This window comes from Phocoena phocoena, chromosome 3 (genome assembly GCF_963924675.1).
Source record: "Phocoena phocoena chromosome 3, mPhoPho1.1, whole genome shotgun sequence".
Classification (NCBI taxonomy): Eukaryota; Metazoa; Chordata; class Mammalia; order Artiodactyla; family Phocoenidae; genus Phocoena; species Phocoena phocoena.
The window spans coordinates 169115267-169138117 of record NC_089221.1 but is presented as its reverse complement, the minus strand read 5'-3'; the positions used below and the strand labels follow the sequence as shown (position 1 = coordinate 169138117).

At 43.6% G+C, this 22851-nt stretch overlaps 2 protein-coding genes across 5 annotated transcripts in view; one reads left to right on the top strand and one right to left on the bottom strand.

The window, feature by feature from the left end:
- SAFB2 (scaffold attachment factor B2) overlaps window positions 1-3704 on the bottom strand; it is a 33482-nt gene extending 29778 nt beyond the window's left edge. The window contains exons 1-2 of the mRNA XM_065874267.1: window positions 3391-3704; window positions 2155-2242 (exon numbers count right to left, since the gene is read on the bottom strand). Coding sequence (XP_065730339.1) covers window positions 2155-2242; window positions 3391-3576 — 274 coding nt within the window. The 5' untranslated portion in view covers window positions 3577-3704. The remainder of the gene's footprint in view (window positions 1-2154; window positions 2243-3390) is intronic.
- Window positions 3705-4032: 328 nt separating this feature from the next.
- SAFB (scaffold attachment factor B) overlaps window positions 4033-22851 on the top strand; it is a 34369-nt gene continuing 15550 nt past the window's right edge. For 2 of the 4 annotated variants that reach the window (XM_065874602.1, XM_065874601.1), the window contains exons 1-5: window positions 4033-4275; window positions 7378-7462; window positions 17228-17292; window positions 17374-17580; window positions 20556-20618. In XM_065874602.1, coding sequence (XP_065730674.1) covers window positions 4087-4275; window positions 7378-7462; window positions 17228-17292; window positions 17374-17580; window positions 20556-20618 — 609 coding nt within the window. In that variant the 5' untranslated portion in view covers window positions 4033-4086. The remainder of the gene's footprint in view (window positions 4276-7377; window positions 7463-17227; window positions 17293-17373; window positions 17581-20555; window positions 20619-22851) is intronic. The other 2 variants (XM_065874600.1, XM_065874604.1) reach the window with 2 other exon arrangements.

Below are 22851 nucleotides of genomic sequence, written 5' to 3'. Positions count from 1 at the left end.
AGACAGGCACAGACACCAGAAAATCAAATTTTAACCCCAAACGTAACCTAATTCAAAATTTTAATCTTTCAAAACGCACCCACAGTTTTCAGCAATTTTGCGCATTTAGATGAGCTGGGTAAAGGACCCTTGTTCCTACTTACAATGAAACTTAAAAAGTTCAGCTACTTTTCACTTTTGAAAGGCAGTGGTTACTCATGAATTCCCAGATTTAGTCCAACTTTGTGGCAGACTCTGGAAACCAACTGGTTGATTTCTATTAATCTCAAGGACCTAATTTCAACCAGGCCACCATGAGGACCTAGCACTTCATATAATTAACCATGTGCCCACACGCCTCCAAAGGACACACCAACTCTACAATTTGCAGGAGCTATCCTCTGCCCCAGGACCTCACCCACCTGTTTCTTCCTTGAAGGGGAAGGGACCAGTGCCTTTTAAATCTGAAATCCCAGCAACAGCTACCTGTACTGGTACAAACACTCTCTTTACACCAATGGAAGTAACTATTATCGAGGCTTTTCTGACAAAATGCTAACTCCAAGTAGCTCTGATTTGACTTATGCTTTAACCCAGACATTCAGACGTCTATTTGAAGCACTCAGCTCAGGTTTAGTTTTTCTAATGATTCAAAGATCCCCATAGAAGGCAAGAACGTTTTGATTAGTAGGGCTTGAACCTCACGGTTTTAAATGAGCATCTACACAAAAAAAGTTCTAAACGATTATCAAGTTGTGTCAACTATTCAAAACCAAACTTTCAGATCACTGGTAACTTGATGGCAAAGTACAAAAGGTATTTGTATGTTTCCTGCTACAGACCCATCCCTCACAATCTGTATTTGTTTGGACGGTCAGTGTTTATAGCTGAAATACGGACAGTTTCACAAGCAGTAAACACACACCAATGTTTTAGACTTCAATTCCTTATGTAACCTAACTCAAAAATTTAACCTTTCAAAACACGTGCACAAGATTTAAACAGTTAGATGAGTTCTGGAAAAGTTGTTCTGCTAAAACAGCTGTTAAAAACATAAACTGAAGTGGTTGAAAATGCTACAAGGTCATTTCGTTTTACTTTCTAAGCAGCTGTCTCCCATTGCCTGAATTGAGCACTTCTTTAGATGAATGGGACACATACAGCTGTGAGAATTTTTGTGCAGCAACCTTCAAGAAAATAAGCCTGTAATATGGGAGTTTCAAATTACACTGTCCTTACCACAATAAAATCTGATAATGAGAGCGACAGCTAATGAGGTTCCGAAGTTTTATGGAAGTAAACCTCCCCAAAATAAGTGCTATCAGCCATAAATAATGGAGCACTGATGTATATTACACCATGGATAAACCTTAAAAACATTATGCTCAGTGAAAGATACCAGACACAAGAAGCCACATGTTATATGATTCTATTTATATGAAATGTCCAGAATAGGCAAATCCTTAGAGGAAAAAACCTCAATTAGATATTGCCAGGGGGGAGCGGGCGGGGGGGGGGGGGGGGCGGCGGATATGGGAACTGACTGCTAATGGGCATGGGGGATTTCTCTTGGGGTGATGAAAATATTCTAGAATTAGAGAGTGGTGATGGTTGCATAGCCTTGTAAATATACTGAAAAACACAGCATTATACACTTTAAATAATATGAGAATTTTATAGTATGTGAATTATATCTTGATTAAAAAAAAAAATCAGTGTTAAAATGGGCTGGGTGCAAATACTCCAACAATCTATTCTGGACCCCAGAGAAGTTGGGTTCTGTTGCATCTCTGGTTGGTGTCATTTTCCTTGGTTTAAGGCGTAGTTTTTTGAACTAGGAAGGAAGCCAAGCAGGTGCATTTGGTTGCTCAGTCCAGTTGGGGCAGCTTCCAGAGAGTGCCTTACTCTAGTTCTTTTTTAATCCCAACGACAAGAACCGTGAGGTTTTCAGTACGTATTTCAATTTTACCTGGCACTTACAAATCTCTTTACTCCTGCCCAGCACCCTGACATCCTTACACGTTAGGTGGTGGAAAAGCAAGCCTAACTGTTAGACGGAGAACAATAAGGGCCGCTCTCCCGACCTGGAGGGCAGGAAGAATGCTAAACCACCAATCCTCTACAGAAGTCCTCTCAAGGCAGAGGCCTCAAGCAGCAACAAGTTCAAGCGGATACCTTTAACGCATTTCTTTGTCGTCCTCTTGCTTGTGGCTTCCAACGCGACGCCAATTTCATCAGGATCTTGACCTTCCTCCTTAACCGCCTATTGGGAAGAGACAAATTTTACAACGTGGCTAAGAGCTGCAGGACAGACACTGTTCTTCCTAGGTAACAACTTCCCGGCGAACAAGCGCAAACCTTTTCGTGCAAAGAGCAACTCTGATTTTGGTTATCTGGGCTGCCAGCCCCAAAGCCACAGGAAGAACCCAGCGTCACTCGGTTCTCTCCGCAGAGGCCCCCCCACCCAAAAGACAAAGAGATGTGTGAGATGGGGCTCCACAGAGTCTGTGACGAGTCCCGAAATGGTCCCTAACCTCCAAACTACCTCCACTTTAAGTCAACGATGTAACACACAAGAGAGGCTGCACTTGGTCTGGCATGGGCAGAGAGGGCTGCGTGCTGTTCGACAGGCCACCTTTGACCTCGGCGGAGGAAGAACACTGAACGAACTGGGTAGAGGGCAGATGGTGGTTCCAGGCGACAGTGCCTTTCGCGTGCTTGGGGACTCGGCGCTCAACTCACAAGGGCCCTACCCTCAAGAGCCTGTTCCCATCAAGGAGATGACACCTCCCCCCAACTCCCGGTACCCAACTCTGTGTTAAGTGCTACGAGGCGAGACAAGAAACAGAGAATGGTACGACACAGGGAGTCACGGAGGTGGAACAACACTTAGGAAGGGTGGGCAGGGTGGCGACATCTCAGACAGACCCAAAATGACAACAAAGCCCCAGCCAGATGGAGACCTGGGAGACGAGCAGCCAGGTGGAAGGCACGCTAAGAGCAAAGGTCCTGAGGCAAAAACAAGCACAGCCCCCCCCCCTTCCTGGGAAACATCAAAGGCTCTTCAATCATCCGCTCCTCAGGGGACAAAACTGAGGCGCGGGGAGGGGACGGCACTTGTCCAAGGTCACACAGCCCCGGGAAGAGTCCAGGGGCCACCCTGCGGCTAAAACGGGCTTTCAGCGCACCGGAGGCGACCGACGGGAGGGAAAGGGGGAGGCGAAGCACAGCGAGGGGCGGTGACGGGCCAAGGTCACACAGCCGGAGCCCCAGGGGCCTGACAGCTCGGGCCGGGATCGGCCACGAGAGAGGCGGACCGGGGGCGCCCCGCCCGGGGGAGTCATGGTGACAGGCCCGCGCGGGGGCGTGCCTCGGCCTCAGGCGCCACCCCGGGGCCCCGGGCCGCCTCACCTTCTTCAGCCGCTCCATCAGGACGCTCTTGTTGCCGCCCGTGTCCAGGTTCCGCTTCTTCAGCTCCGCCCGCAAATCGATCACCCGCAAGTCACTGAGCCGCCGCGTCCCGACCTCTGAGGCGCCCGAGACGACAGCGGCTGTGCCAGAACCCGAGTCGCCGGACCCTGCCAGAGTCTCCGCCATCCCGGGTTTCCCGTCTCTGCCACCTATTCCACACACCGCCGGCGGCTGTAGCTTCTCTGAGCACAAAATGGCGCCGCCTGAGAGGAAAACGCACTCCCTTCCTCCCGCCCCGTTTTCCGGCCGCGCATGCGCGCCAGCCGGATCACGGCTCTTAGCAGCAAGCGAGCTCGCGCGCCAACCAACCGCACGTGTCCAGCCACAACGCGCAGGCGCCGTAACCGCAGTACGCATGTGTCCAGGCAGTTCGCGGCGGGAGGCCGGCGAGACGACACGCGCCTGCGCATATCCCCCCTCACCACACACACCGCTCCCTCCCGCCCAAGGCTCTCACCACGCATGGGCAGACGCGACCGGGAGCGTCGAACCCACGCCAGGTACGCCTGCGCAGAAGCGAGGCGCGCCGGGGCGGCTGGAGCGGTTCCTTCGCAAGCGGCGCCATTTTGTGCTGGGAGCTGAGATAAATCCGGCCCGGTTTTCTGTGAAGTGGGTGGCGGAGCCAGGGTCCCTGGAATGGCGGAGACTCTGTCAGGCCTAGGCGATTCGGGTGTGGCGGGCGCAGCGGCTCTGAGCTCCGCCTCGTCGGAGACCGGGACGCGGCGCCTCAGCGACTTGAGGGTGATCGATCTGCGGGCGGAGCTGAGGAAACGGAACCTGGATTCGAGCGGCAACAAGAGCGTTTTGATGGAGCGGCTTAAAAAGGTAGAGCCGGGGCTCTGGGGGTGGGCAGGAGGTGGGTCGGGGGACCCTCGCGGCCACGACGGGGGCCTTCTGGCGTCGGGGTCCGCCCCCGGCCCCGTTTGCGGCCTGCGCCGGGCCTGGCGCCCCGGGCTTCTCCCGGCTCCTCCCAGGCCCCGGCGGGAGCTTCGAGCCCCGCCGGGCCCAGGTTCAAAGCCCAGCGCCGCATCGGGGCGAGAACAAGAAAAAGAAAATCTCGACGCGAACGGGGGAGGTTGGGGGTGACGGGTACATCGGCCGAGTGCTTGTGTTATCCGCATCAGCTCCTGCTTTTCAAGGGATTTCTTCGGCTGGTTGCATTCCGGCCTCTGAAAGTGGACGCGGAACCCTGAAATCCTCGCTTCCTCCGCCGCGTTAGGGGACTCGGCCAAGGTCACTCGGCCGGGGTGAGGAGGTCGGGATTTGAACCGAGGCCGGTCGATTTTCTGAGCCCGTGTCGGCCGCGGGGGCGTCCTCTGGGAAGAGAGATGCTGCTTGATCCGTTAGGGCCCAGAAGTCTTGAATACGGGATTAATTTTTAAAGTAATCATATCGAGGGAATACTCAAAGGGCGGGGGGGGAATGGGGAAACGGCTTAGGGATTTGCCAGTACGGGCTTGGGGATTTAGCCTGGAGGGAAAAGTGCTATTTGTAATAACCACCAGAAATGAAACAGACTTGGGGAGGTTCTAAAGGCTCCGTCAGATCTGCATGATCTTGAGTGTGGAAGACATTTAATCCCTTCTGGGCCTATTTCTCCTTGTGTCCAGTAGAAGAAAATAATAGTGTTTTCGCGTTAGGATTAAGTAAAATGGCATGAAACGGGCTTGGTGTGTTGCCCAGCGCATGTAAACACTCGAGGTGCGATCGCTGTCACGTTTCACTTTTTTCTCTGTGCCACCGCTTGGTATTTGCAAACAGGGGGTTTTAACCCCCTACCTCGAGGGTTGTGCGAAAAGCAGGGAGTTAAGTAAGTGTTTGTGCTCTTCTGCTTCCCCTGTGCTTGCCTTGTTCTGGTGGCTTCTTTCTTTTTGCTGCCTAGTGACTCTTGTATGGGGACTTCTCCTGTGTACTCGCTAAGCCTTGTTAACCTATCCCCCACCCCCCCCACCCCACCCCCGAGACAGTGCGGTTTGTCACTCATTCTACCCTCCGGCCTCCCTAACAACAGAGGATCAGAGTTTTACTTATTAATTGCTGTTTAGAGGAAGTAAGGATTATTTCCTATTATCTGGATGAGGAAACTCAGGCTTGAGAGTAGTGAGTTATTTGCTCCGAGTCAGTTGGGCCTTTCTAACTTGAGTCTGTTTTCTTTCACTATGGTTACTAACTTCCTTGACCCAGACGGGGCAGGCGGTTCATCCACTGAGATGTTTACCTGGAGAAGATGCAAGGAGGGTGAGGGTTGGCACCCGGGGACCTGTGATCCATGTTGTTAGTAGCCACAAGGCCTCCTATCAACAAAGTCAAATTGGGGGGCTTTAGCCTTTTTTCCCCCAGATAGTCCACAAGCCTGCAATGCTGATAGGATGGTATTGAACCTTCCCGTCAGGCGGGGGTTGAGACTGGTGTGAACTTCCATCACTAACGTCTCTGAGGGGACAAACCCATCCCTTCTTCCTTCTTTTCAGTTTCTTAGTGATGTGCTCAAAATACATAAATACCATTAGCATATATACCCATCTGCTACCCTGCCCAAGCAAGTCTGGAAGTACTGATGTTCTTCTCTTGTACTTCCGTTATCTAGTTTTTTTTTTTTTTAGGAAGGGCAAAGGAGGGAAAGGGGGAGGCAAAACACAAAGTGTAATTTGGCAAGGCCTGTAAGGGTGACTCGTAGCCTACAGTCCCCCCTAGGGATGACCCTGTGAACACTGCACCTAGAGGAGACACACTGAGGGGCAAACTGGTACACCTTCTGTCTGGGGTAGTTTTTGTATTCTCCTGGTGATGTTCCAGAATCTTCTGTCTCCAGGAAGAGAGTGAAAGACTTTATGTTTGTGCTTTCCTTGATGCCAGGGCATAACTCCAATTTTTCCTTCTGGTTCTGGCTTCAGAGAGAAGAGAGAGAGATTTCTTTGTTCCTGGTACAGGTTAGGTGTGGAGCCTCCACGCTGCATTCTGAATTTAGACTTTTCCAAGCTAGGAAACTCCTCATAATCTTCGAGACTTCTGAAGCTGTTTACAAATAAAACAACATTTGAAATGGGTTTAAACAGAGTTTGAGAGTCCAGTAAAAACAGGGTTTTCAGTAAAACCTAAACGTGAAGCCCAGTGTCTATGGATATCAGTATTGACACGCTCAGTCCTGTTTGTTTTGTTGTTGTTGTTTTTTCTCCTGAGTGCCTCCTTGGTGCCTGGCACAGTGCAGAGCATAAGTGGGGGCTGCTCAAGTGAAGGACAGGCTCTTGGGACGGGGGGGCGGGACTTGCCAAGAGATCCTTATAATTCTGTATCCGATGAAGCAGGCCCCCTAGTGGTTGACGGCAAGGCCTCTGGAGTCAGTCAGAGATGATTGTGAAGGGATGAGGTAGTACGTGTCACATCCCATACCGTGCCACACACAGCAGGAACTCAGGCAGTGAGTGTTAGTATTCTGTACAGACGGTGCCTAGTACAGGTGTGGCGTGGAGAGGGGATCAGGGAGGGTCGAACAGCCCATTGTTGAGTGAAGTCATAGGTAACTAGAGAGTGTGCCTTTCCCTTTTTTGAGTTCTTTCGGGCCCAGGAATAGGATCAATCAGATTTTGGTGATAATGTTAAAAATAACCCTAATGTTTGGTGAGTGCTTGCTTTACATGGATAATACGAATTCTCATGACAGCTTTCCAGGGTAAGAACATTTATTAGCCCCTTGTTCCAGAGTAAAAAATAAACTCACAGGGATTAAATAAGCCTGCCTGAGACCACACAGCTAAGATCTGGTAGAATCCGTCTAAATCCGGAGCCCTTGCTTGCTCCAACGTAGAAAAAGAAAGAACGAATGAACAGGTGGGGAGAGGCCCTTTCCAGATCAGCACCCTGAAGCTTCTGTGAAAGTCAAATCTGTGTGCTGCCTTTTTGGGTGACCTTTTTTTACCTTCTCTCTAGGCAATTGAAGATGAGGGGGGTAATCCTGATGAAATTGAAATTACCTCTGAAGGAAATAAGAAGACATCAAAGAGATCCAGCAAAGGTATGGAGGATTTTATAAGCATTGCTAATGTTAGGAACGTTTTTCAGAACTGACTTCTTTTGCTAATGTGCTTGTGGACTGCCCTGTGAATCAGAAGGACCTTGAATGAAGGTTTGCATTTTCTTTCAAGATCCCTCCACTGTATTTTTGTTTCCATGGTTCTTGGGAATTCAGAGGGTGGAAGAGGTACTTACACCTCTACTTATTTTCCTCTGTAGGTTTCTCAGCAGCCGTTGCTTATCCAGACTCTTAACCTTCTTTAAGTAGAGAGTGTTTAGAATTACTTGAGTCTCCTATTGACCTGACTTGTGCAAAATAACTTCCCTTTTAAATACTGCCTGGCCAAAACAGAGTTGTCACTTTTACAGACATTGCTTTCGAAAACTGCATACCGCATAAAAGCCAGATTCCACGTGGCATTAATGACCTTCACCGTCTGCCCCAAATCTTCCCTTCCCCGCTTCCTCCCACACCACCTTCCTCTGTTACATATACCTTTAATCAGGTCCCGAACATGTGGTTTACTCTCTTGGCTCTCTGGGCCTTAGCTTATATGTTCTACCCACTCCTCTTCCCCATTTGTCTGCATTCAAGTCCTAGTTCGTCAAGAGACAGCTTCTGATCCCACCAACAGCAGGTCTTCTCTCCTTATGTCCTCCGTGCTGCCATGGCCTGAGTTTTAATGCTTACGTCTCATTCTGCCTTGTGTCACAATCAGGTTGTTGAGGACAGGGGCTGCGTCTTCCTTGTCTTTCTTCCTGCTTAGTATTTATTCATTGAGTTACTAATGGAATTCAGTGACATTCAACTACTGTTTTAAGAAAGAATTAGCTAAAACTGGCCATTTGGGCTGTCCTGAAAGTTCTCTTGGTAATTGGAGGTTTTATTGCTCAGGCCCCAAAACAAAACAAAATATTTTTACCTGGTCAGTGGTGAAGAATTGGGTGTGAAATGTCTGGCACCAATATCAACCATGCTCTGGGGTATATAAGCTCTGGGAGAACAGCAGTCAGTGACCTCACTTTGGAATGAAGTCACCTCTGTGGTCCACAGTTCATCGAGCATTTTTGGTTTTGCCCAAGTCAGTGTTTTTGCCAAGGCAAAGAGTGCTGAAAAATCAACAGAGAAAGAAAATTATAGATTGGGAAAAAGTAGAGCCTGTGGATATCCTTTTTGCTTTCTTTTTCTTTTTAACAGAAGAAGAAATGCTTGTGTTAAGGTCTTTGGAAATACAAATGTGCATTAAGTAAAGTGTTGAAATTCCTTTCCATTCAGGAGGCAACCCGTTATTAAAAGTGTGGGCATATTTTCCCAGACTTATCTATGTGTCTGCAGTCATCTAAAAATGCAGAAAGATGTGCACACACCTGTGTGCCTTTGTCTTTCCTTTAAAAAAATTGGTTCTGCTACACACCATATTCTCTAATTTGTTTTTTTTTCATTTAGCACGTTGAGGACATTTTTCAATAGTGCTGAAAATAAAAAAAACTCATTCTTTTAACAGCTGAGTAGTCCTTCATATGATTGTACCACAGTTGAGCTCGTCAGTCTTATTACTAGACGGTTGGGGTTTGTTCCAGTTTTCAGCACAGCCATGAACCAGAGCTATCTCTGCTGAAGGAATATGTTTTTGTTAACTTATTGGAAGTAGAATTCCGGGGTCAAAAGATATGTGCATTTTATTTTAAAAATAGCTACTAACAAATAGCTCTCCAACAGGCTGTACTGGTTAATATCTGGCAACATAGGGGTGGGAGAGGGTGCCAATTTCTTTAAATTCTCAATGCTGAATATTATCTTTTTTTTAATGTTGTCTTATATATAGAAGAAAAGTATTTCATTGTATTTATTTGAATTTCTCCACAGGTAAAGTTTCCATTTACATTTCTTCACAGATTAGACAGTTTCTGATGATTGGCCATCTGTATTTTCTGAATTGCCTTTTCATGCCCTTTGCCCGTTTTTCTGCTGGGTTGTTGGTCTTATTGACTCTTGAGGGCGCTCTCTCTATAAAATGTCACAGTTGCTTTTTCCCTGTCTCTCATTTGACTTAACTAGTTTGTGGTGTTTTGGTCTTTAAAGTTTCAATCTTTAACACAGGCAACGCAGTCAACTTATTTTATACAGGTTCTAGATTTTATGTTGTATTTTAAAAGGCTGTCCTTTGCTTTAAAATTATTATTTTTTAAATCATTCTGCATTTTGGAGTGGTATTTATGGTTTTATTTTGAGTTCGTTTGGAGTTTATTTTTGCATATGATGTGAGATAATGAGGGATCAAAATATGGAACATTCCTATCAGACTCCTCGTGCCCTTGCCCAGTCATAGTCCCTGCCTGTCCCTCGAAGGGGGGGAAAATATGTGATTACTTTAACCATAGATTAGTTTTGCCTGTTCTAGAGCTTCAAGTGAAATAGACCCATTTAATACAAATTTTTTTATTTTGTTGGCAGCACCGCACGGCTTGTGGGGTCTTAGTTCCCTGACCAGGGATTGAACCCAGGCCCTCAGCAGTGAGACCATGGAGTCATAACCACTGGACTGCCAGGGAATTCCCAATACAAACTCTTTTGTGTCTGGTTTCTTATGCTTGGTGTGATTCTATTCTGGAGTTTTACACAGTACATATTGATATTTAATAGGGCAAGTCTATAAGTTCTGAATTATTTACAACTATCTTATTAGATTTTATCATGATTTTAACTGAAAATAGTTTTTTCATCTGCCCTGTTTGAACAAACTCAAAATGGTTTGAAATCTGATTATTTTAATCAGAATCCTAGAAAGCATACCTCAAGTAATCTCAGCATCCCTCCAAAGTAGTTTCACACCAATACTTTGTTTAGCAGAATCTTTTAAAATAATTATCAGCAAAATAATTTAACTAGAAAAGCAAAGTCAGCATGTTTGCTTTTTAAGCTGTTGCCTGATTCTGTGTTGCTGGGTTGTCTTTGTTTCTTTTGATATAATTTCTTTCTTTTTTTTAGAATAACCATCAAATGCATTTTCATAGTTGGCAAAATTTTGAACAGATACTTCACAAGAGAATATAAATAAATGGCCAGTGACCACATCAAAAAATACTTGTCATTAGCTATCAAAGAAAATAAAATTAAAATGACTAGAAATGCTAGAAAACAACTATTAAAATAGCAAAGATAGAAAAACAAACTCCCATACACTGCTGTAGAGTATGTAAAATGATGCTATTTGGGGAAAAAAATCGGCACATACTTACAAAATTGAAACTTCAACTAAAATACAACCCAATTATTCCACTCCTGTTTCTTTAGCCAAAATAAATGAAAGCATAGATCCACACAAAAACTTGAAAATGAATGTACAACGTATCTTTTTTTTAGGAGACATAATTTCATACTTAGAAAAGATGCAAGAATAATACAAGGAATTCTCATATATCCTCATCCAGATTCCCCAAATGTTAGCATTTTATTACATTTGTTTTATCCTTTTCTTTCTCAGGACAGGTAAGGAGCGGGGAGAGAGAGAGAAAGAAAGAAAGAGGGGGGTGGAGAGGGAGAGAGAGAAAGAAGGAGAAAGAGAGAAAGAAAGAGAGAGAGAAAATAAATGTAATATGTATATATATATTTTTTCCCCCTGAACTGTTTGAGAATAAGTTGCATGTATGTGCCCCTTTGCCCCTAGAGACCGCAGTATTTTCTAAAAGCAGGGACATTACATAATCATACATAATTACCAAAATCAAGAAATTAATGTTAATATAATACTGTAATCTAAGCTTAGACCTTATTTAGATTTAGCCATTTGTTCCAATAATGTTCTTCATAACTCGAAGAAAAAATCTAGGGTCTTTTCATAGCCTTCAGTTGTCACGTCTTTTCAGTTTCCTTTAATCTGCAACAGTTCCTAAGACTTTCTTTGTATTTGTGACATTACCATTTTTTGAAGAGCACAGACCACTTATTTTGAAGCCTGTTTTTCAATTTAGGTTTTTTTGGTTTGGTTTGTTTTTTTTCCCCCTCGTGATTAGGTTCAAATTATACACTTTTGTCAGAAATACCACCGGAAGTGTTATTTTTCTCCGTTAACCTCCCTAGAGGCGCATCCTGACCATTCGTGTAAGTGACTTGAGGTGATATTGGTTGGGTTTCTCCACTGGAAAGTTAACTGTTTCACTCTTTGTAATTGTATCTATGGGGAACATACTTTGTGACTTACAAATATCTGTTTCACCCTCCACTAGTGTCAGCATTCACTGAGTCTCGTCCAGTGGTGATTTTCTAAATTTATCATTCCATCTCTGGTAGTTGGTTTTCTGCCATAAGAGGTAGCTTACCCTTCTCCCCCACTTATCAGTGTGAACTTAGAGATTCCTATTTTATTCAGTAGGTGATAAGTAAGCCTTTATGATTATTATTTATTTTGATGTTCAGATTGTCCCAATGAGAGTCCTTCAGGCTGGCTCCTGTGTCTTTTTGACATGATCACTTCATTATTTGAACACTTACTTTCTGGCACAAGACAGTGTTCCAGTGTTTGTTGCTTTCCCTGCCCCACACTGGGAATCAGGCATTTCTTCCAGGTGCCCTCCTTCCTTTTTGTGGAGCATGCTGTTGTACTCTTTGCTACTGGGATGTCAACTCCTTGGCCAGTGCTGGGTCTGTAAGGTCTTTTGGTCTCAGTGTGCCTCATGAAATTAAGTAATGGTAAAGCAATCTGAAATAAGCCAATGACAGCTTAAGAAATGAGAAAAAAATATGGGAATTCACTGGCGGTCCAGTGGTTAGGACTCTGCGCTCTCACTGCCAAGGGCTGGGGTTCGATCCCTGGTCGGGGGACTAAGATCCCGCACGCTGAACAACGTGGCCACAAAAAAATAAAGCTCTGGCTAATATGAACAGTGCATGTGAAAAACTCACTAGCTAGTTATAATTGTTCATCACTTGATTCTCTTGCGTTTTTGAGGTGGCAATTGATAGATCATCCACAAGTCAAAGACTTAAGCAAGTTATTGCCAGAAGCCATTAAAAATAGATATACTGTTCTTAAATAGTAAGTAAAGCTAAAAGGAAATATTCTAGTAGCGTGACATGACTAATTTTGAGAAGGTTTTCCTAGATGTGATGACTTGATATCATAAAGTTCTCAATTCCCCCCAAAGTAACCTAAAAGAAGCTTTGAGATTTGTCTGTTCTAAAATTAATCAAAAAGAAAATACACCAAAAAAAGAAAAAAAAAAGAAAATACACAAGAATAGCTAAAATTGAAAAACAGTGTTGCATACTTGCTCTCATTTTAACGGTAAGACATTGAAACAGAGTGGGGAGTTTAAGTATTTGTTCATTATAAAGGAAGCACTAAGGATTTTTCAGTAAACAATGTTGGAACAGTCGGCTATCTGGTGGTAGGGAAAATCTCTATTAACCTTCTTCTATGCAAAATAGAAATTCCAACTAGAATAGTATTTTTGTAATATAGTGGTAACAAAGGCCTGAAATGAGACTTAAAAAACAGAAACTATAAAGAAAAATAAATTTGGCTACTTGAAAATTTTAAGTCTCTCTTAATAAAAGATACCATAAGTAAGATACAACAACTGGGAGAAAATATTACAGCATGTAAGCATCCAGAAAGCATTAAATATTCCTACAAATTAATAAAATAGACAATCCAGTTGACAAAGAACAACAGAGATTATGAATAGGCAGTTCACAGATGAAAGAAAAAACAAACAAGGCCTATATACAAGGGAAAAAAATTCCCTTGCTGGTAACTGAAGGAAAGCAAATAAAAATAATGAGATATGATTTTTGCCTGTTACACTGGTAAAAATTTACACAATTCTCAATATCCCACATTGGCAAGGGTGTGAGGAAATGGGTAGTTATTGGAGATGGTAAATTAATAAAGCTGCTTTGGGAGGTTAACTAAACCAAGGAACTCCATAATATGGAATAAAAGATGGAAGTGAGTCAATATATAGCACAAGAAACTATTCCAAGGCCTTTATTGAGTAACAAAAGCAAGTTATAGAATGTATATACAATATGATTCCATTACATAACAAGTTTATTTCCATTTGAATGATATGTGTGTGTAAGTCCCCAAGAAAATGTTTTGAAGGACCACCAAGCTGGTAACAATGGTTACCTCTTAGAAGTGCAGTGGGGAGAAGGGAGACTAGCTTTTTTCATGTATTTATGAGGGTGGATCTTTTATTAATAAATGGTGTGAATTTATTTATTTTTGGCTGCGTTGGGTCTTCGTTGTTGCGCACGGGCTTTCTCTAGTTGCGTCGAGCAGGGGTTACTCTTCGTTGTGGTGCACAGCCTTCACATTGCAGTGGCTTCTCTTGTTTCAGAGCGCAGGCTCTGGGCACACAGGCTTCAGTAGTTGTAGCACGCAGGCTAAGTAGTTGTGGCGCACGGGCTTGGCTGCTCCGTGGCATGTGGGATCTTCCCGGACCAGGGCTCGAACCCATGTCCCCTGCATTGGCAGGCGGGTTCTTAACCACTGTGCCACCAAGGACATCCCAATGGTGTGAATCTTTTAATGAGTGTATTTGTGTAATTGTGTGGATGTATTTATGTAGTCAAGCAAATTTTAAAAAATACTGACCTTTGCACATGCAGCAGGCCACACGGGATACTGGGGGGATATCCCAGCAGAAGTCCAGGGAGGTGGTCTAACAGGTGAGTTGGACGTAATTGCCAAAGCAGAAGCTTAACAGGGAGAAGAAACCGGAATCCCAGGCGAGGGGGCTGGGAGCAGGTTATGGAGACAAGCACTGAGCGAGGCCTGTAGTTTGGAGACTGCGAACATTGGAGGCGTTTTACTCTGCAGAAGAAGGCTTTGAGGGGTACCTTTTCCCTTAGTACCAAAAACAGTCGCTTTAGTTTTTGCCAGAGTAATATTTTTCATTCGCATTAATTTTGGATTCGTTTAGACACACTGTTTTTCATCTTTGGAAAGTAGGGTATCTTTCCCCAAACCTACTTCCCCCCAAAGTAGGCGATTGTTGATAAGCATCCCAGTAGAGGTGTGCTTTCTATATTGAAGATTAAACGTTCTTAGAACTGCATATTCTCTTGACGTTTCTGGTCAGGTCATTTAGCTGGGAGAGTTCTCCTGTGGAAGGGATTTGAGCTGCAGTGTAACTGTGCTTATTGCTCAGGAGAACAGTAGGTTGTGAGATCTGAGTCTGCCAGTCGAAAACCTGCTGCCTTTCTTGTGAAAGGGAGAAAGACAGTATAAAGGGTGGCAAGTTTGTGGTAGTCTACTTAGATTTTTTTGTCCTAGTAGTAATTCAGTGGAATTGGACAAAAACCAATGTGCATGTTCTAGAATGGTAACCAGTTTTATCAAATACAGTAAGTCTGTGGAAATGTTGCTGGTGTATCTTCCTGGCATATTTACAAAGACCACTGGGTTGAGTTCCAGACATTTTTGAAGCTCAAGGCATGTTTTGCCATAGGAATATTATAAAATGGTATTGGGGTTCCCAGTCAGCCACCAAGGCTACTTGCACGTAATGTATTGCATTCTAGTATTAGTGTCACAATTCCCTGTGTTCCTAAATAAGATATTCCTGAGAACATGAGTGAAATTAGAATGTGGAAGAATTAAGTAACACATGTTATAAGAAAATTCTCACCCTTGAGAGAGGTTTTTTTAACGTCTGAATGATGGTATAAATGATTAGGGTTGAGCTCCCTGCACACACAGATTCTATATATACTTACGAGATTAATCATTAAATATAGGCAAATTAATGTCTAGTTCTTTTATATTACTTGAAAAATACTTGGTAGTCTTAAGAAATTGATCTTTGCTTTGGGGAAATAGTCGTCGCAGGAAGTGAGTCCTCCTGAGGTTGTGCAGCTAAGGACAGGTGGCTGATTAGCACCTCTTTCCGTAGACCAACATTTCAGATTAGTGGGGGAAAGATTAGTGAATGGTGTTGGGAAATCAGTTTCCAGATGGAAGAGGCATTTGTAAAATAGTCTTACTCAGCAGGAAAGTGAAAGAATCAAATGTTAAAATGAAATCAGAAAAGAACTAAATATAGGTGAATATTTGTGTGGTCTTGGTGTGGAGATGGGCTTCTAAACATGAAGGTAAAAACCATTTACACATAAAAACCGATTAATAGCTTTGGCTGCATGAAAGTAAAATTTACCCAGAACCCAAAAACAAAACTAAAAGATTGGTGAAGAGCTGGGAGAAAATGTGTTGTGTTTATGACATGCAAATTAAAAATGAGGAGAAATGGAACAGAGGTTTTTTAATTGGGGAAAGGATATAAATGAGAAATTTTTACAAATGTGCGAATGATTGACCAAAAAATGCAACCTAAGCAGTGATCAGATAAATTCAGGTTAAAACAAGTATTCCTTTTTTGCCTAGCACATTGGTGTGTGAAATAGCTGATTTTATTAAAGATTCAGAAAAGCTGATTTTAATAAAGATTCAGAAAAATTGGTACTTTGATTCACTGTTGATGGAACTATGGATTGTAATACTCTTCCTCTGGGGTATCACGATAATATGTGGGGTGTTTCTTTTTAATAAAAGACTTTAAAATGTACATACTCTTTGTCCCAACTATGCCATTTATAGAAATATGTCCTAATACGACAATTACCTGGATGCAAAAAAAGAATTACCAGAATGTTCATTTTATAAGCATTTTCTTAAATCTCCATCCGTAGGTATTACTTACTTCAATGACGGTGTCTCCATATAATGCTACGAAAGTATAGAAAGATGTTCACAATACATTAAGTGAAAAGATTATAAAATGACAGTACAGTGCCATTTTTAAAAGCGAAGTACACGTATATACATAGCACAGTATGGGAGGATATCTTATCAATATATGCCACTGTATGATAGCTCGAGGGCTAACTCTAGATGGTAAAATTGTGAAAGGCTTTTACTTTCTGTTTGCTTTTTTTATGTTTTCCTTTTATGTCATTGTCTCTGTGGGAAAACATGTTCCACGTTCCTTAACTAGAAAGCAGCACAGGAACGTCCCTGGTGGTGCAGTGGCTAAGACTCCGTGCTCCCAATGCAGGTGGCCCGGGTTCGATCCCTGTTCAGGAAACTAGATCCCACATGCTGCCACTAAGAGTTCTCCTGCCGCAGCTAAAGATCCTGCATGCTGCAACGAAGGTCCTACACGCAGCAACGAAGGTCCTGCGTGCTGCAACTGAGACCCAACACAGCCATGTAAATAGATAGATAGATTTTTTTTTTTTTAAGCAGCACTTTTTCTCTCCCCACCCCTTTTTTTTTTCTTTTTCTTTTTTTTTCTTTTTGCCACAGCACACAGCTTGCGGGGTCTTAGTTCCTCGACCAGGGATTGAACCCAGGCCGTGGCAGTGAAAGTGCGGAATCCTAACCACCTGACTGCTAGGGAAGTCCCCAAAGCAGCACATTTGTATAAGATACTCTTCTCCCCATAACCAAAGCCACTTAACAAGAAGGGCAGGCCTGGAAAAGGTCTAGTCTATCTCCATCTTATTAAGAATCCATTTCAGGCTCCTCATACTTCCACAGCCAGTTGATAAGAACAGAACCACTTCTATTTGGGGGTAGTAGAGGGACTGCCTTTTGCAGAATGGCCTTACCATTCCTGGATTATGGTGTTCCTAAATGGAGAAGTGCCACGGGTGTTTTAGGTTGTCTTATTTCTGTAGTGCTTAGGGGCTATAAAAGTGCAAGTTGTCACATCTGGAAAGTGCATATCGATGATCTCATGCTGTAAATTATTCCTCCAGGGCGCAAACCAGAAGAAGAGGGTGTGGAAGATAACGGGCTAGAGGAAAATTCTGGGGATGGACAGGTATGTGCAGCCTTGTCAGTGAATCAGCTCCGTGCGTGGACCCATGACAGTCATCTGATGGTGGTATTTTGTTTGTCACAGGAGGATGTTGAGACCACTTTGGAGAACTTGCAGGACATCGACATGATGGATATCAGTGTGTTGGATGAAGCAGAAATCGATAATGGAAGTGTTGCAGATTGTGTGGACGACGACGATGCTGATAATCTCCCGGAGTCCCTGTCTGATAGTAGAGAGCTAGTCGAGGGAGAAATGAAGGAGCTTCCTGAGCCGCTTCAAGAACATGCTGTAGGTAACTCGGCAGTGTCTCTACAGTGTACCCTAAACGTAACAATTCCTCAAATAGCTTAATAGATGATAAGTTTTATATTTGGACTTAAGTTCTTTTAATGCCAGTTGAGTAGAATGGTGGCTAATCCATTCACATGTAAAAATCAGATGAGTCTGAAAAACACACTTTGCTTCATTGAAAAATGGTGTCTTGTGAGGAACGCGAGTATATGCTCTCCATTTGTATCATGCGGTGTTAAGCCTTTTGAGGATACTATTGTAGATCTTCCTGTTTATTATAGGAGATTGGTCTGTGGTGTAACACCTGGGATGCCTTGAAAGTACCAAAACAGAGGTTCAGAGTTGGTCTTTTGCTGTCAACCAATTGGTACTCGCCTAGTCAATCTTTTTTTTTTTTTTTTTGCGGTACGCGGGCCTCTCACTGTTGTGGCCTGTCCCGTTGCAGAGCACAGGCTCTGGACGCGCAGGCGCAGCAGCCATGGCTCACAGGCCCAGCCGCTCTGCGGCATGTGGGATCTTCCCGGACCGGGCCACGAACCCGTGTCCCCTGCATTGGCAGGCGAACTCTCAACCTCTGCGCCACCAGGGAAGCCCTCGCCTAGTCAATCTTTAACACTAACTTTGATGATGTTTTTAAAGCCTTAGGGTTTTTTTCTTGTTAGATGCAGTTATGGTGGGCATTATTTATTGAACTTTGTCTGCCAGACATTAGGCATTATTTCATTTAATCCTTTGAACAACAGTGTGATATATAGATGCTGTTATGCCCATTTTCCAGTTGGGGAAATTGGGAAGTAAAAAGGTAAAGTAATATCTCCAGACAATATATAGGTCATATGAGAATAAGAATTGACCAGTCTAATTCCAGAGTCCATGTACTTAACTCATACACCACATTATCTCAGTGCCGTTAAATTTACTGGATTGTGTCATTTCCGTGAGGATGAACGTTTCTCGGGTAGCCAGAAGAGGCAATGAAAAATAGAAGCCATGAGGCGTCTTTGTAGGAAATCCTAGGGCTTGGTCCTAGGAGGCACCTTGTTTTCGTAGTCCTCCTCAGATCTTTTGTGGAGTGTCTCCCAAGTACTCCAGTACTCCCGGGGGAAGGAAGCCCTGTTCTCTGCTGGTCCACCCACGCCATTCCTTGGAATGTGTTTGCATTTTCTTTTGGAACTGATCCTCGATACCCTTAGAGGTAGCAGATTGTCATCTTTGAAAGGGGTGTGGGGTGGTTTTGAGAAATGATTGGGTCATTTTGACACAAATAGGGTATGCAATTGTTTCATCTTTTGATGAGTCTCATTCACTGGCTTCCTAAAAAGGAGTACCAGAAACACAAGAGCAGTGAAACCCTTCCTTATTGGCTGCTTTTCCTTAAGGCTGTTTTATTCCCTGTGATTAGAAAATAATATATTCAGTAACAAAAGCTTGGAAACGCCTAAATGTCTATCAGTAATTGTTAAATAACCATGGTTTAGTGGAAGCAGTTGTTTAAGAGTTAACAGCATTAAAAAAAAAAAAAAAAGAGTTAACAGCATTGACTAGAGGTCTGCCACTTAACTTGCTGTGTGACCTTGGCTAATTTACTTAATCTTTCTGGGCCTCATTTGCAAAACTAGTAGGTTTGAGGAGGACTAAATAGATGAATGCTTATTGCTAATTTAGAGCAAAAGTCATCAAGCTGGCCAAAGATTTATTGGAACACAGCCACACCTATTTGTGACAATTGTCTGTGGCTGATTTCTGGATACAACAGCAGAGTAGAATAGTCATGACAGAGACAGTCTGGCCTACAAAGCCTAAAATATTCACTATCTGGCCCTTGACCCCAGCTTAGAGCAGCACCTATTGTATAGCAAGCGGCAGTAAGGTTATTGCTACTGTTACTATAACATTTATTACTCCTTCTGGTGATACAGTTACTACTTTTATATACAATCTCAATGAACTAAACTTATTTATATGAACTAGAATAATCTCCAAGATGGCAGCAAAAGTAAGGCAGGAAACAGAATAATGTGCTACTAATCATGGAGACAGAGAAAGGAGAGACGGTCTTTCACGTGCGTGTGTGCCCATGCTCTTGTGAGCATGTGTAGAATGTCTTGAGATGGCTGTGTCGGGAAGGAAGGAGTGGTGCAAGGTAGTTTCCTAGTCAAGTAAAGCTAATAACAATACATGCTAATTATAAAATATTTTGAAACTATCTCCCCCCCCAAAAAATAAACCAACATTCAGGGCTTTATAACAAACAATCTAAATTATGTTAGGTCACACAACAATGATTTTATGAACCCCCTTTCTATATTTGGGGAATCCCTTGCCTTATGGACAGAGCCCACCTCATAGAGTAGAAGCTCAACATACCAGTTACTCTTGCCCTGCAGGTGGGGCAATGTTGGGTCACCTGGGCTTTGCCAGTCCTATGCTCCCGTCCCCACACTCAGTTTGGAAGTTGATGATGCTGAGTGGCAGGGTTCCCGGAGAAGCCCTTCCCATGTGGGCAGTAGCCTCCCTAGCAGCAGCAGTCCCAGTGGCAATAGCATCCAGGCTCGGGAAGCTGTGGTGGCCATGGAAATCCAAGAACCCACTCTGCAGCATGATTCTAGATGGTGTTCCTGAAAGAACAGCCCCAAACTTGGTGGTCCAGTCTACCAGGAGAGCCCATGTACTGCCCAGTTGTGCTTTTTTTTTGCTTAACTTAGACTTTTGTTTTTCTTTGTTTGGCTTGCATCTTGAAACCCAAACTGATACCATTTTAGTGGGTCTCCTAGTCTGTCTGCAGGTATATGTTTATGTACATTTCTTTTATTTGAGGTGGAATCACAGTATAATGCTTTTTTGATTCCTGCACTGTGTTTAGAATTTCATCTTAAATGACTTTTCATGGCTGTAGCTTTTCACTGTACGGATGTACCAATATGTTACCTTATTAGTGATGTAACAAATTTTATTCTCCATTTATTTTACAGGTAGAGGACAAAGAAACTATAAACAATTTAGATACTTCATCATCTGACTTCACTATATTACAGGTAAATTGTTGTATGTCTCAGTAATTTTAGAATCAAACATTAGACCACAGTCTCTGGGAACCACTTCCAATATTGTATGGCAGTCCCAACTGAAAGTCATTGCAAAGTTTATTTCCTTTGTTGGCTTCTGTAGAGGGGGTTTTGCTTTCCACTTTCCCCTAATATGACATGCCTATTGAAAAGGGCTCATCGTCTTGGCTTCCCTTCCAAGCACTGTGGCGTCCCTGCAGCAGAGAGGAGGGTGTGTTTGCGGGGTTCTTGTTAATTTGATTGGTGGGAGAAGGGCAGCCTGTCGGGTCTGTTCTGGATGACATCCTCTGCAGAAAGACTATTAGATGAGACATGAGACAGCAAGGGGGACACTCCCTCCTCAGGAGAGACGAATGGGGCACAGATGAGGATGCAAGGGGGTGACCAGAGCGCTGACCTCACAGCTGGGAAGAAAGATGGATTCTCAGGGGTTCTGGTTCTGCCTTTGGGAAGTTTTTCTCAGAAAGTACACAGATTTCTTTTGATAACTACATCATCTTGGCTGTTTGACGACCATCTGTGTAGAAGTTAAATCTTACATGAGAACAAATGAGATGTGGCCTAACTTTCAGGTATGGTTTGCATAAATGTGGATCTTGAGTTTCCTTTTTCTTTTTCTGCCAGCCTATAGATGTAAACTGTTGGAATAAAGCTGGGTAGCTAATTTTCAGTAGAAAGTTTTGTGAGGAAATGAAAATACTTAGGCCAGTCGTAAGCAAGCTGCCAGTCACCTTATGCCAGTCCTTGTTTTTTGTTTGTTTTAATAATGTCACCTATGCTGCTTAATTGGAAATCACCTTTCAGACAAGATCTTCACTTGCTTCTGCCAGGCAGGGGCAAGGTTTGTTATTAGCGAGCCAGAACCCCGGCCTTGAGGGTGCAAATCTCAAGGAAACTTGGTGAAACCCCATTCATCTTTAGGGCTGATGTCTCTCTCCAGCTGCAAAGTGACACAACCTGTTCCTGACTCAGAAGGGAAAGGAGGAGCGGGTCTTGTCATTTTCTTGAGTGTCTCTGTAGGTCAAAGACTCCTGTATGTATTATCCTAACCAGACGCTTATATATAGTCCCTCTCAGAGACAAATAGAAACATATGCGTTTTTCTCTAGGGAAAGTCAGGAGAGAATTGTTCTGCCTAAAATGATTGTTTCCTTCAGTGTAGAATCTTTAATTCCCAGCATGAAATGAAAAAGAGTTGATTACAAATAAATGAAACTATTATGAAAGTGAACAGTTTCCTAGGGCTCCCCAGAATGGCAGGTCAGTGCCCAGTGGAAGTTGCAAACCATTCACGTCCATGTAACTTATATGCTAAGCACCTGTGCTGTGTCAATGCATGAGAAGAAAGGTTGGTGTCCATCCTTCCTGTGTAAACAGAGCGATGAGTTGCGGCCTGGACTGATAAACAGACTCTCAGTCACATAGCCTTTGCTTAAATCTTGGCTTTGCTGTGTGTCCTTGAGGAAGTTTGTCAGCCACTCTGTGCCTGTCTCCTAATCTGTGAAAAGAAGGATGATACTAATAGTACCAACCTGCTAGGGCTGTGTGATGATTGGTTAATATATATATAGTAAGGTGCTTGAATTTGTGCCTGGAACCTAGACAGTGCTTATCAGCGTTGGCTGGAATTCCAGAATATTGTAGTTTGTGCAGAGGGAACGTAGGGGTCAGGGGCCACATATTGAGAAAAGGCCCTTCCTTTAGTTGGGCAGCCTCTCTATGACGAGGTGGCCCCTAAGCTAAATGCCGAGGGATGTGTAGGACTTGGTCAGGGGTGGGGTGAGGTGCAGATGGCCCTGCTGGAGAGGGAGGTGGGAATGGGGGTGGTAAAACCAGCGCTACTGTCCGCAAGGAATAACAATGGTGTGACTTGACAGGGCTTCCTGGGAAGGGTTGGAGCGATATTTAGGAATTAGGGCTGCCTGGTGGGTTGTTGTTTAGAAGAGATAAAGAAGCAGGTATCCGTAACACTGGAGAGGGCTCAGTTGACCAGGTGGGCAGGGGTGGTATGACCATTCAAAGAGCAGGGGTCAAGCCACCTGTGCCTTCTTTCCCTCGATCTTTTTAATTTTTGGAAACTAATGCTATATTAATTAAGTGAAAATTGATTATCTGATATGTGTCAGGCATTCTACTAGGCACTAAAGATAGAAAAAATGAAAACACTGCCCTCCAGGGCAGTGTTTAAGACGATTTAGAGGGA